Raw genomic sequence first — 14,210 nt, 5'->3', positions numbered from 1 at the left:
ATGAGCTGTGCTTAGTAATAGCTTACTGAATTTTTATTTTTTGCAATCATATCGGAACACTGATAAATTAAGAATGATATAGAGATAGTCTAAAAACCATCTTCTAAATGATTCCTAGGTGGACCAAAAGTCTGTTACATCTGGCAATGGTTTTAGAGAGTTTCTGGGTACGAAGGGAAACAGAATGATATTTTTGAAAGATGTTCATGAATTTGATGGCTCCTGCTATATAAACATGTCTATTAATTGTTCTCTCTCTCTCTCTTTTCATTGTAATATTCTAGTAACTTATCAAAGAGGAGGCGAAGCCGTCAGCAGTGGAGGGAGGTAATTATCTTACTTGTTTTTTTTTTTTTTTAGATCCGAAGGGGTATTACAACTCTTTCTTCTCAGTGACATTGTTTCCTTTTTTTCAAACACTAAACTTCCATTTGAAATTTGTTCAACTACTTCGAAGAAATCTCTCCCCTCAGCTACACTCTTTAAACCAAGGGGTTTACAGGGATTGCTGTGAATGCTTGCATTTTTAGTCGTTGACCACGAGAGGGAGCGCTTGACCCAAGAAAAACAGACTTGCTGATGTAGCAGATGATTACAAGGAGTTAAAGTGATTAAGCTGTGGCACGAGGAAGATGAAGAAATATAGCTAGTTAACAGACACCATCGGAGAAAGGCGTTCCCTGCAAAACCTGCTGAACGCAGCAGTGGCTGGGAAGTTGTGGCTGCTGTCTGTTCTTCCCGAGGAATTTAGCAGTATTCCCGTCTGTGTTTGGCGGGGAATAGGTTTAAAGGACGAAATCTAGATAGCTTGTTAACAAAGAGCTTCTTCACCTCTAACTAAAATGAACCTCAATTCTACATTTATGTTATGTTTTGGTGATTATTATTCAGTGAATTGTAATATATTCACAGAGAAATCACAAATTAGAGCAGAAAAAAGCTTAAAGGGGCTGAAATGGTATAAATCACAGGCGACAGACTTAAGTATTTTCCACAATAAGGTGGTTTTTTTCGCCCCCTAAAATTCAGTAACATTAAGATGATGGGAAGAAAAGGAAAGGAAAATTGGAAACCCTTCCAACAAAAACCCCTTTAAAATTCAAATTTGTTTAACTTACTAAGTAGCTTTGTGTGCAGTTGAATAACCTGGTTAGCTACCGGACAGTGAGAAATGAATAAGGTGTTGTGTTATTCCTGCATCTAAGGAGTGTCTGACAGCAACATTGCTGAACTTGCTGTATAACAAAGAGTGATTTGGAAGAAGAGGTTTCCTGCCTCTAACCAAGGCTTTACAAATGTGGCAATGGGTACTAATCTCTTCATTCCTGGAGACCATTAACTTCTTGTTTTCATACCTGTGAAACAAAGCCAGCCTCCAAAAACACTCCCAAAGCTAGGAAGTATGCATAAAAAGAATAAATCCACTAGATTCAAGAATTAAACCACTGCATGTTTTTGCATCCAGGGGAATTCCATGTTAGGCACAGCCCGGGCGTTCATGAATGAGCCTCTGGCATGGGAACATTTCCTCTTAGGTAGGTCTGGAATGCCTGGTTATTTAGCCACCAGCTTTTGTGTATATATTTAAGACTGCAGACTTTGGTTTTCTTGGCAGTGGGCTCTGTACATGGACATGTATGCACATGCTCACACACACATGCATAGAAATAAAATATAAACCTCATTCCTTTGCTAAAACTTTTACAACCTTGGGAAACAAAATTATGTGGCAAACAATGGCAGGAATGCATAAGAAGCATTCAATGGTTCTTCTGTTGTGAATGCAGAGCTGTAAAGTACTTCAGTTCTTCATTTTAAAATTTGCTAGCAATGAAGATTTAGCTGTTTACATCGAAAAACAGATGCCTAGCAATGAAGGAGATTTATTTCCAATCCTCGGTAGAAATCTTCGTCCCCAGTGTAATGATGAAAGGCGCAGGAATGTTGGTGAGGCGATGGCTAAGTGAAGACTTCAGAGTTACAGCTCAGGATGACTCGTTTTTGTTGTTGTTTTGTTTTGTTTCTACACATTGTAAACATGTTGGTTCATTAACTAGATCGAATAAACCCTTCCTATGTAGCAGTCACCATGGGTGGAAAAACTCCACCCTCGATCTTATAATACAATGAGAAAGACAAGATGAATATTACAGAGATTGGTGCCTTCCAAACTCTGCTCTTTTGTCGTGCCAGTTACTAATCATTTAGGGAAAATAAAATAGGTTAAGAAAATTAGTTCATTGGGGAAAGGTGTCATTTCTAGCCATGGGATGGCCGTGCCGGGTGTGTTTATCCATGCTGGCGTATGTACCCATGCATGTGTGTGTTTTTATGTTTATTATTGGTGGAGCAGAGAAAGCGTACTATGTCCAACTTCTCTGCTGAGCTCTCTTTGTCCATCGTTTCAGTCCTCGTTTTCTTCATACATCTGAGATTCTTGATCCTCAGTGTACCTGGCACATCACTAGGTTAATGACACCTAAGCCAACGTCTCCTAGGCGGCAGTTTATCCCTCCTGCATCTGGGAAAGCATTTGTCGAGCCATCTCTTACCACACTCACTGTCTCTCGCATTATTTGTCTGCAAACCCTAGATTTCCTTCGCTGAATCTGGAAGGAAAGCACTGGACGTTCCAACAGCGTCTTGTTTCATTATAACTACTCCTGCGGATTCTCTATCAGCTTAGGCCAGAATGATCTTTGGGGTGTGTATTAATCCTATTGGCACTCCTGAAGACACTGGTACCGGCAGGACCTCAGTTCCACATGTAACATATCAAACCCAAATTCAGGGTAACAATAGAGCCCACAGATTCTTGCATTGCATGTCAACTTGCTCATGTTACATTGTCTTCTATGCACACTGGATCATGACATTGCACACACTTTATTGGATTAGTCTAAAGATGGTGTTCTACCTACCATCCCTTTTCAGTTTATCCAAACTCCCTTTTTGGTAGTTTCCCATGAAATATGCACCATGGTAAGCATGAGGTAAATCAGCTCTCATTTATTTGTTTATTTATTTGAAGTTAAGCATCCCTGAATTGGCACTCTTAGACCACAGCCAACCTACTGCTGGGATGCAGGGATGGATCCGTTGTTCAAAGCATGCCACTGCCCTTGCAGAAGAGCTAAGTTGTTCTCCCAGCATCCACACCAAGGGGTAGACAACTGCTTGCAGCTTCAGCTCCGGGGAGTCAGGCACCCTCCTCTGGGTTCTGCAGGCCCTATGCGCACACACTCTCACAAAAGTATACACATGTACACGTGATCTTAAAAGGTTAAAAACAAATCCATTTCCTGCATTCCGTCTAAAGCTGCTTCTGAGCCCGTGACAGAACTGAGTGGTTACAGCAGAAACTATGGAGCACGGAAAGCCTTCCATGGTTCCTGTTTCAACTTTAGTGGAAAAGCGTTTAACCTTTGGTGTGTGACCACGTGGCCATAAAATGTGACATCCTGGTCTGTAGTGAATGCACAGATGATGGGCAGTACATGAATTGCTGTGAGTATGTATGTTGTGGAGGGGGCATGTGGGTGTCCATGCACATGCTTAGCCTCTGGAGGCCAAACGTGACCCTCTAGTCTCCTTCCTCAGGGTTTTTGAGACAAGGTCGCTCACTTGCCTGTAGCTAATTATTTAACTGGGCTGGCTGGCCCAGGGGCCCCAGGGATCTCGCTGTTGCCACCTCTCCAGAGCTGGGATAGCAGGTGGTGAAGGTGTGTTCACCACCCCCCCAGCTTTCTACCAGATTCAGGGCTCGAACTCGTGTTCTCATTCTTGAGGCTGCACACTCCTTACAGATTTTTTTTCTTCCCAACTCAATATATGAACTTTTATTATGTAATCAAGATAATTTATCAGATGATATCAGTAAATTCTGTGCCTGTGCTTCAAGGATGGCACTGATACCCTAAGAAAAGGATGCATGCCAGAGGTGCCCATGTTGCCTTTGTTTTTGTTTGCTTTTAAAGAATTCTTTGGGACTGGAAGTTTTTTTTTCCATTTTATAATAGAAGCGGCTATGTAAACATCTTCCAGTTCTTCACATTGTAGACTTAGTTATCCCTTAGCACAAAAGAATGAGCGTTGTGGTGAAGCCAACCGACCAGCTCGCCACACGCTAAGGACAGTGTGTGGAAACCCAGAAAGAGCACGGCAATATTAAGTAGCAATTCTTCCTCACTCATTTCTCATGCCTCAGACATTCCAGTTGCCTCTTCCAAGAAAACCTACTTACATGCCAAACCACAGCAAGACCTAGGAAAAACTAGGGAAACCTGAGGGAGGGTGTGTGAAGGTCAGCCTAGCCCGGTAAAGAATGCCAAGACCACATTTCCTGTCGGGGAAGAACACACAGAAGTAGAGAGAACCCACATCTTGCTTCTCTTAAAGACATTGGCAACCCTCAGACATATCCTAAAACTTTGAAACTCATTCAGCCAGTGTGGAAAGGACGCAGCCAATAGGATGGCAGCCTTCACTTCTGGGATTCTGAACAGTTTTTCCACAGCTCCTAGACTCGGCCCTAGTTATGTTGTGGTTAATCAATTCAAATAGGTCTTCTTGGAGTGAGAGATAGGAATATCTGAAGTAATGGAAAAAAGGAATGGGAAGCAATTGGCATGTAATTTTCAGAGTATATTTGGGTTTTGTTGTTGTTTTTTGCTTGGTTAGTTTATGGATTTTGGTTTGTTTGGTCAAATGGATCCTCTTAATATATGGGCAGATGCAAGCACGTAAAGTTGGTTTTAACACGCTTAAGCCAGCCCACACTGTAGCCCGTGCTTCTGCTGCCTCTGTTAGGTAGTTAACGTTCCACGTTGGAAGCGCTAATGGATGAGCAGAGCCCTTAGACCTGTTAGTTGCGAAAGACAAAGCCGCCCTGTGAGAGCAGCTGTGCATGCCCTTGCCTTCCACCCAGACCTCTGCCACACACACCTGGCACTCCGAGCTTCACTGTGGGACAAGAGCTGTCTTTTACCTTCTCCCCGAGAGTCATTTTCATTCCAAACTCAAGTCTAAACAGAAGCCCGAGGCGCGATGTGTGCATCTTCCTTCCTGCTGGAAATCACCCGTCTATATGAGAAGTTCTCTGAGCCTCTGATGATATCAAAGTGCTCACTGTTTAAGTGTTTTTCAGAGGGAATCACAGTAGCATAGAAAACGCTGTCTGTTCCTTTTGAAACACGCGAGTCATTCTGGGAATTTTCCACTTGACCTATACTTCGTGTATACCATAGTATCTCTGCGGTGCCAAATTCAGACGTTTTGTTCTTAATAGCTCCAACAGTGTTAACACTCCAGGCTTACGTTCAGAGGAAATAAAATAAGAAAAGTAAAGAGTAACCGATGCAGATTTTCTATCACTAACATCTCTTGCAATCCCCACACCTCTATGCCCCAACTTCAGTTGACATGTTTGAAATTTCAATGGTCCAGCAACATTGCTTTCAAGTTTGTTTCTATCAACAGTTTTAATAATTAAATAGCCCAATTTGAACAGCTTTATTGAGACTATAGAACATTTTCCTCATTCTCCCTGCTGCTAAGTGTTGGTAAGATAGGAGAATTCCACAGGTTTCTATGTGTCTTTATAACATACTGCATCAGGGTGTGGACACCGAGACCACTGTGTGTTTGAAGCTCAGCCCTGCCACCCGCTCACTGTGCACACAAGTATCCAAACTTCCCTCGTATGCCCCAGTTCTCTCTTCTTCAAGATAATAGTTGTCTGACCCCATAACATTGTGATGTTTAAATGGGTCACTACATTTGAAGAACTCAGAGTAAACCCTGGCAATGCTGAAGCATGCATGGGCAGCCCATATATGGCGGTTCTGTTCAACGTGTCCATATTGGGTTGCATGATCTAAGTTGATGAGGATGACTGAGCAGGTTTCCTCTTCAAGTTCACATGTTGTAAGCAGGGAGTAAATCCTCATCTTAACTAAGTGTATGTTCCCATATGGACACAACTACAAGGATAATCAATCCATATTTTTCATCTGAGATGATTTATCCCTCAGATAACCATCATAAGCATAACAAGTTACATACCTTTAACAACATATATGATCAAATAAAAACAAGTCATAGAGAGGGAAATATGAAGTTCGTGCTTCCCACGAATGAGAAGGATGGTGGCTGTCCTTTAGTAATGACAACAAAAATCACAGAATCATCTGTAGTGCCAGCCTGTTGTAGATGGCACAGAAAACCTCATGTTTTTTATCTCTGATGCTGAGTTCAAGTGCAGTCAGTGCTGAAAAAGCACACAGACTGCAGTTTGACTTCTTGGCACCAGTAGTCTAGGTCACTCGGTCATTACTGCACCTGCACTCTGCCTCCCCAGAGTGAAAGTGGATTAGCATTGCTTGTGTGGAGGGAGCACTGATATTTCTTTTTGTCAACATCATTGTTTTATCAGCTTTTATTCATCAGCTTTCCATTGTGCAGGAATGTGGGCACTTTAAGCTTTGTTGTGGGACGATATTCCATTACCTATGAATTGACAAGCTTACAGAGCAGCAGTCTGATATAATAACACACTCTACCATGGATGTACCTACCACTCTACCACTGATGTACCACTGACATACCACTGTACCACTGATGACCCTACCACTGGCATACCTACTACTGTACCACTGCTGTACCACTGACGTACCTACCACTCTACCACTGATGTACCACTGTACCACTGATGTACCTACCACTGACGTACCTACCGCTCTACCACTGATGTACCACTGTATCACTGACATACCACTGTACCACTGATGTACCTACCACTGACGTACCTACTACTGTACCACTGGTGTACCACTGACGTACCTACTACTCTACCACTGATGTACCACTGTACCACTGATGTACCTACCACTCTACCACTGATGTACCACTGTACCACTGATGTACCTACCACTCTACCACTGATGTACTACCATACCACTGATGTACTACCATACCACTGATGTACCATTGTACAAGATGCCCTAGAGCTCCATACTCTTTCTGAAAGTAGTATGACTTGGAAGGAAAAAAAAATGCAACTATGCTTTGTAACAAATATTTATTTGTTCAGTTTATTTACTCTTCTGATCTTTAATGACAGAATTTTAATGGATCAAAAATGAAGTCAGATACTTGGTCTTACCTACAAGACTCAAAAGTGTGCCCTGTGAATTTCATCTGTGTTTGATTTTTAATCACCATGACTTAAAAAGAGGTGAAAATTGCAGACAATAAAGATTTTAACTCTAAAATGCAGCTCTACGAATTTATGGATGTGTCCTCATAGATACCGCACAAAACATAGTATTATGATTGCATGTCGAATAAAAAAAAAAACACCATAGTATCATTTGCCATAGCTTACTATAATATGACAAGATTAATGACATAAAATGTTTACGGAATCCTGAATAAGAATCGCTTTCTAGTCCTAATCGCTTGCTTTTCTGTATTGTTTTCCTTTAGGCCAGGACTTCTCAACATTAGTGAGCCTGCCACACAGCCTTGGCTGGCAGACACGTGGCCCAACACCGGCAACAATCACAATGACTGCTCCATCAACTGCTGCACGGCAGGCAATGGGAACAGCGACAGCAACCTGACAACCTACAGTCGCCCAGGTGAGGGACACAGCTAGAGCTGAAAGCCTGGTAGCCTTACAAGGGGTTAGCCAGAGACAGCCACGTGTCCTTCCTGAACGACAAGTAAACTGGTCAGCAACTTTAGGAAGTCATAATTACGTAACCATCCAACCTGGTCCAGTATTTTATCCATCCCTAAACGTTCATACTTCTCTGTCCCTCATTTCCAGAGAACAGAAAAATCAAATTCTAGAATAAGGGGGAAAGTCTGTAAAAGTCAGAGTATTTATAATTCTAATTTTTATTATGACTATTTAAAGGCCAACGAATCTGTAGAGAAAACCAGATTCTTAGTGGCAACAATAGTGATAATCACTAACAGTTATAATAAAACATTTTGATGAACTGAATTTTTAAATCAGAGTTAATAATAGAAAAGCAAATCCTAATGCTACAAGGGTGCTCACTGGTGTACACACATCTGAACACATGGCAGCAGTACCTGCCTACATTTATTGTGTGTTGTATAAACTTCACCTAAAACATCAGAGTAGAACATGGGTGTAGAATTTGCAAAATAAGGAAGGAAGGAAGGTCAAGTCCCCATATTCACAGAATCTGAAACTAAAGTGATTCGTTACTAAAGTAAAGAACCAAAAGGCATGACTGTAGAAGCAGAAAACATCATGGGCTTTAAAAAAAAGGAAAACAGAGAGAACGGGCTGTAGATGGATATGCTATAAATCGTGAGAAAAATCAAACGGCAATCTCTGTGTCTACCCTTAAAGTGAACCTAGGTCTCATTCACTGAGTGTACATGGTCCTTATCAGTGTGACAAGTCGGTGTCCACCAGAGCTCCATGCTCTAAAGGCCTAGACTGAGAATCCACAGGCCTAAATAAAAAGACAGTCGACACCAACAGGAGGGTGTAAATAAATGTGGGCAACCTATAAAGTAAAGACCTGTGATTAGGTCATATTGGTCAATTATGTCATATAGGTCAATTAGCCATATTGCCAGCGTAGGGTAAAAGAGAGGCAAGATTAGGAACAGCTTCTTTCAGAAAGCTCATATAGAAAGACTGCCAAAACATGATGAGGTTTCCACAACCACATTGCCTTTATTGTGTTTCTACTACTACGAAAAGCCTAATGACTAGAAGTTAAAGATGGAATTCCTCCCGGCCAGATGAACGGAGCAGCCGTGCTCCCGGGTATAGAATAGATAGGCAGAGTGCTTGAATTCAGTAGGAAAGGGAACTTGCAAGTTCTTAAGATTATGTTCCTGATCACCTTGTAAGTAGCAAGTGTGTTAATTTCCACTTTTAAAGATGCCCCATTGAAAGGTGATTCTCCAAGAAACCTCTTAGTGTTGAAGCCACTTTTGAGCAACACGAATAAAATAACGTTACTTCTCCATGGTAACTTTTCAATTTAAAATGTTTAGCTCAAAGTATAAGCTTAGCTCTTCCTACTGTCTTCATAGTTTGAACTGCAGACTTTTAGTACATTTATATATATGTTATTGAGTTTCTAATTATCTCACTGATGGTAGCCTTTAGCTTGGAAATGAGATGTTAGAAATATTAAACATTACTTCTGTCTTTATTTCATTAAATGACCCTGTTGACCATGATTCCTTTTGCCATCATTATTGTCATTTTAGACTTCATGGGGTGGCACTCTGAAATCTTGAGCAATGGTTAGGTAGCATCCTTCTCTGATAATCCCATTTGTACAAATAATGAGCTAATACAATCCTCCTGAGCACTGTTTATTATTACTCCTCGCTATTCCTCTTAGCTCTGAACAGAAGCATTTTCTCAAGCATTGAAATACCAGCTCTTGGAGAGTGCAGTTAGAAGCTGTGTTTACCCCTGGCCTGAGAACGCTTCTCATTGCTTAGTTCTGTTGTTTCAAAAGCGTCAAATAGGTCAGTAACCTGAGGTCAGGAAATGCGAAGGTGACACATACAGATTTGTATGCATCTATATGTTGTTATAATTCCCACTGATGGAGTCGGTCAAGGAAAGTTATTTGAGGGTGGATCGTGCATGACACTAACGGAGGTTCGAAATTATTTGGTTCCTACTCAAAAACATATGAATATTCCTGTTTCCTCAAAGTCCAGTTTTCTTTGAAATCCCGTGTGAATATTTCACTCCTTCTGTTCACCTTAGGTACACTTGTACTTTATTGACCAATTTCTTGATAACTCAGGAAGCGTCTTAGGAAAATCAATTTACCACGAATAACCATGCGGAATGACTTTTTCCTTTTCCTCTTCATTGCACATAGCTGATTGTATAGCAAATTATAACAACCAACTGGATAACAAACAAACAAATCTGATGCTCCCTGAGTCAACTGTTTATGGTGATGTGGACCTTAGTAACAAAATCAATGAGATGAAAACCTTCAATAGCCCAAATCTGAAGGACGGGCGTTTTGTCAATCCATCAGGGCAGCCTACTCCCTATGCCACTACTCAGCTCATCCAGGCAAACCTCAGCAACAACATGAACAATGGCGGCGGGGACTCCAGCGAGAAACACTGGAAGCCTCCGGGTCAGCAGAAACAGGAAGTGGCGCCAATTCAGTATAACATCATGGAGCAAAACAAGCTGAACAAAGGTGAAGGTGAAGGGTTCTGCGTTTGTTCCTTTTGTCACTACGCTTTCTGTAGTGATCCCCTCAGCCCCAGCGCTGACTGAAAACCGTTCTATGACTACCTAGCCAAATCTTTCCTTTGATTATTGAAATGATTCTTGTTTCTCTGACCGCAAAATTTCCAGTGTCAAAGAGTTAATTAGCACAACAATAACCTTGGAAAATTGATTTTATAATAATATATAAGTATTTTCAAATGGTTTCGAGATTAATTTAAATTTAATAGTAGGTGAGGGATTGCTTAGGACATGCGATCTTTTATTCATAAGGCAGATGTCCAGCTATCACAATACCTCCCATTCTCAATAAATAGACTATTCCATTCTTTCCACTTGAGGATGGAAGATAATTGCTAATACATGGTCATATAAACGAATGGCATTTTTATATCAAACTGAAGAAAAAAATAATTAAATTAAACTCGAACTGGAGAAGTGGTTCAGTTTCTTGTATCGCTTCATGTGGTTCCTCTGCCTGCTATACTGTATAATTCTAGGACCTAAATTTCTGTGGTTGACCTGATTGAAGTCTGTCAGTATAGAACCAAAAATAAATTGAGTTTAATATTAACTGAAAGCACTGGAATGCTATTGTGTGGCCTGCGGGGAATGTCTCCGTATTGTAATGTGTGGCTCGGAGGAGACAGGTACTTGATTCCTCTGTAGTTCTTCAGGCTACTGCCATAATAGTGTGAATTGCAAAGTTGTACCTCTCTGTAAAAAAAAGATTGCTCTCATTTGAATAGATGGGACAATGTTGAGCGAGTACACAGGTGAAAGATGCATTTCTCTGTAAGTAATTAGAGACAAGGATTTATTTTCTTGGGGCTTACTCCTCGAGATTACCAAAGAGTAATTTAAGCATTTCATTTGATTAAATCCATGCTATGTGTTTTAATTTCATAATAAAGTCATCTAACATTTTCCCAAGTTTAAGGAAGCACTTGATTGATATAATAGCCCCATTTAATGAAAGGCATTAAAGCTCCTGCAGAAGCTCTTGACAATCACTGACAGGGATAGGACAGTTTATACAGTCGTGGGGTTCACTGTGGTCATTCATAGTCCTCTCTCATTTTTCTACCATACTGTGTGCTTTTACTGTGAGCCTTGGAAAGGTCTAGAAGTTCTGTGTATAAATAGTTTAGAACGTCTGCTCATTTATACTGCTTGAGAGCAAATTAAGCATGTGAAAAGATAGTAAATATTCTGGAATGCAAACAGACTGAAGAATTCAGTGCTGTCTCATGTGCCAGTGGCAGGCTTATGGGTTTACATTGTCACCTCTGCCCGAGCAAGGAGCAGCATTGCTGGGCTGAATTAAGATACTTTTCTTATTGGGAATAGATCTTTACTAGATTTATTTTGCTGACATCTTTCAGTTCTGTTACTATATAACCAGAGTTGGGTATGTAGCTAATCTGCCCAATACGTTACGCTTTGAAGCTAGACTATAAAGCGCTGTCTTGGTGTGTTTAGGCAGAGAGGCAGCCTAGGAGAATGAACAATGGTTATGTCTGGCTGCAGTTGGCATCTGTCTTAGTTTACAGTACCTCTACTCTGCAGAGAGGGTGAGGATGGAGGGAGTGAGTGAGAGAGAAGGAGGGAGTTACATGTAAAAAACACATACATGTATGTGTCTGCTTCAACTACATACATGTATGTGTGTCTGCTTCAACTAGAAGCTTTTTATCTACTCTGATAATCTGAAGAGAAAAAAATGAAACCAGACTAGGACATGATCCAGCTGGCTTCTTCCATTACTTAGAAATATAAACCAAACAAACATGCAATAACTGGGCAGAAATAAACAACTTTTTTTTCTATCTGAAATGTCTAGATTATCGGGCAAATGACACAATCCCCCCAACCATTCCGTACAACCAGTCCTATGACCAGAATACCGGAGGATCTTACAACAGCTCAGATCGGGGCAGTAGTACGTCTGGTAAGTATAGACATGGCCTCTCTCTTGGAGAGAAATGTTGAGCGGAGTGCTAATGAGTTTCCGTACTGATGTGTCTCATCATTTTGGATACTAGGAGTTGCAGACGCGGATCTGGTCTGCAAGTTAAAGCAGGGACTGCCCAATAAACAGCTCCCGTCCTATCTGGCATCAGATACCACGCCTCGTGTTTCCTTCTTTGTTACTGAGTCTTAGCAAAGTCAAAAGTATAAAATAATGTTTCAAGGCGATGAAACTTCTTTTTCTTCCCTTAGCCAAAACATAGCCCCAAATAGTACACCATGATTAATTTGCTGACTAAGTTACCACTTGGGGCACTTCAGGAGAAGAAAGCCTGAGAAACAGTAATCTGGGCTGGAGGGGTGTCAGGAACCTCTCATAGTTCACAGTCTCTCTAAGATCTCCCAGTTCTTGCTGGAAAGCTCAGGAAGTTTCCTCCCAGTCTCAGCCTGTCCTGCCTCAGAAGCCACAGCGAGGCTTCCCCGTGGGTCCGGGTGCGGCTGCAGCTGCCTGCCAGCTGTTTTCCTGATAGGGCTGCAGATGGGAGTTTGCTGGCAGTTAAGTTCTGTTTTTGTAATTAAAGGCGGTTCATTATTAGAACTAACATGTGGCGAGTCACACCACAATGAGAACAGTGCGATTGATCGTAAGTGGAGCATGCTTCTCCAGGACAGGGAAGAATGGAGCTTCCTGGCAACTGGGGGAGTTGTTGCTAGGGTCTTTGTGCCGAGTGGTCCTGCCCTCTTCTGTAATGATGCTCACATATGCTGTTTCCTGTCTTCCCTTACCCGAGGCACAATGGTGTGGCATTGTCTAGCCTTGCCGGAAAGGTTCTTAAGTGAATTTAAGGAGCTCAGAAATGATTCTTTACCATTTTAGATTTTTCTCAGATTATACTGAATATTCTTCTTTTCAAAGTATTACATGATTTTTTTTCTTTTCTTCAAAGTGAAAAAACTCCATGCTTTGAATAAAATTTCAAGTGTCCGTTTTTTGGGTAAATCATATACAATATTTAAGCATTTGGTTACTATATGCCATTTCCTCTTGGAATTCTTGACTATTTGTAGAGGAAACTGTAAATGATTAGGGAATAACATAATTCTAGGTTATTGATTTTCAGTTGGCTTCTGCATTTGCCATGTTAGATACCTGATCTTGAAACTGCTGTGATCATTGGTTATTCTATGGGGCTTTGATGAAAGGATACTGAAGATTTGAAACTTTCAAATCTTAAAGGTGAAGGAGAGCAAAGCCCATGAATGAAATTCAGGGGAGGCCTGCGCTGTTCAGCATCTTAGGGCAGATGCTGTTCTTAGGGAGGATGCAGGTGAGAAAGCCAAGAGGAAGACCCAGCTTAGTGCACCTCCATCACACATGCCCATGGTCCTCCACTGCAGGTGGAGGTGTAAGAGAACAGATGCACACAAGCATTAGCCTGATAGTCACCGTTTATGACTAACAGCTGCCTTGCCCTTCCACCTACAATGTATGCAATAACAGACCAGTCCAAGCCCAGCCAGCATGACAAACAGTCCCTGTGCCTGAAAAGTCCCAAGGGACTTAAAACCATTTTAAAGGCTCGTTGAATAAGCCAAGGCCTGCTTCATCTCCCGTGGGACTTGTTTCAGAGTCATAAGGAAAAATTAAAGTAATTCTGTGGTATTGGGGACTCATCTGAGAAAAAACAATTACAGACTAAGCACTCATAATATAAGCATGAGTCTGAAATCCACTAAGTGGAAGAGTTTCGTCTCTCAGTATCTTTTGACTTAAAACTCTCAAAAAAAAAAATAGTTTAGATGCAGTTACCAATGTTTAAAGATTAAGTTCATTCTAAAATCAAACCACCTTAGTAATTGAATAGTTAGGCTACTTCAGTCTCCTGAAAATATTCAGGAATGTAATTTTTTATTATTATTATAAGCCTAATTTTATAGAAATAGTGGTTTAAAATACGCTTTTAAGATGTGC

General features: G+C 41.1%; 1 protein-coding gene across 7 annotated transcripts in view; it reads left to right on the top strand.

The window, feature by feature from the left end:
• The window catches only part of Robo1 (roundabout guidance receptor 1), a 713,251-nt gene that overhangs the window by 666,131 nt on the left and 32,910 nt on the right, over positions 1-14,210 (top strand). For 4 of the 7 annotated variants that reach the window (XM_087899654.1, XM_085685679.2, XM_087899661.1 and 1 more), the window contains 4 exons: positions 285-327; positions 7,486-7,640; positions 9,900-10,235; positions 12,111-12,218. In XM_087899654.1, the coding sequence (XP_087755780.1) occupies positions 285-327; positions 7,486-7,640; positions 9,900-10,235; positions 12,111-12,218 (642 nt within the window). The remainder of the gene's footprint in view (positions 1-284; positions 328-7,485; positions 7,641-9,899; positions 10,236-12,110; positions 12,219-14,210) is intronic. The other 3 variants (XM_087899659.1, XM_087899655.1, XM_087899662.1) reach the window with 1 other exon arrangement.

This window comes from Myodes glareolus, chromosome 2 (genome assembly GCF_982192425.1).
Source record: "Myodes glareolus chromosome 2, mMyoGla1.1, whole genome shotgun sequence".
NCBI lineage: Eukaryota > Metazoa > Chordata > Mammalia > Rodentia > Cricetidae > Myodes > Myodes glareolus.
Note: the sequence above shows the minus strand (reverse complement) of the source record. Positions and strands in the feature narration are given on the sequence as shown.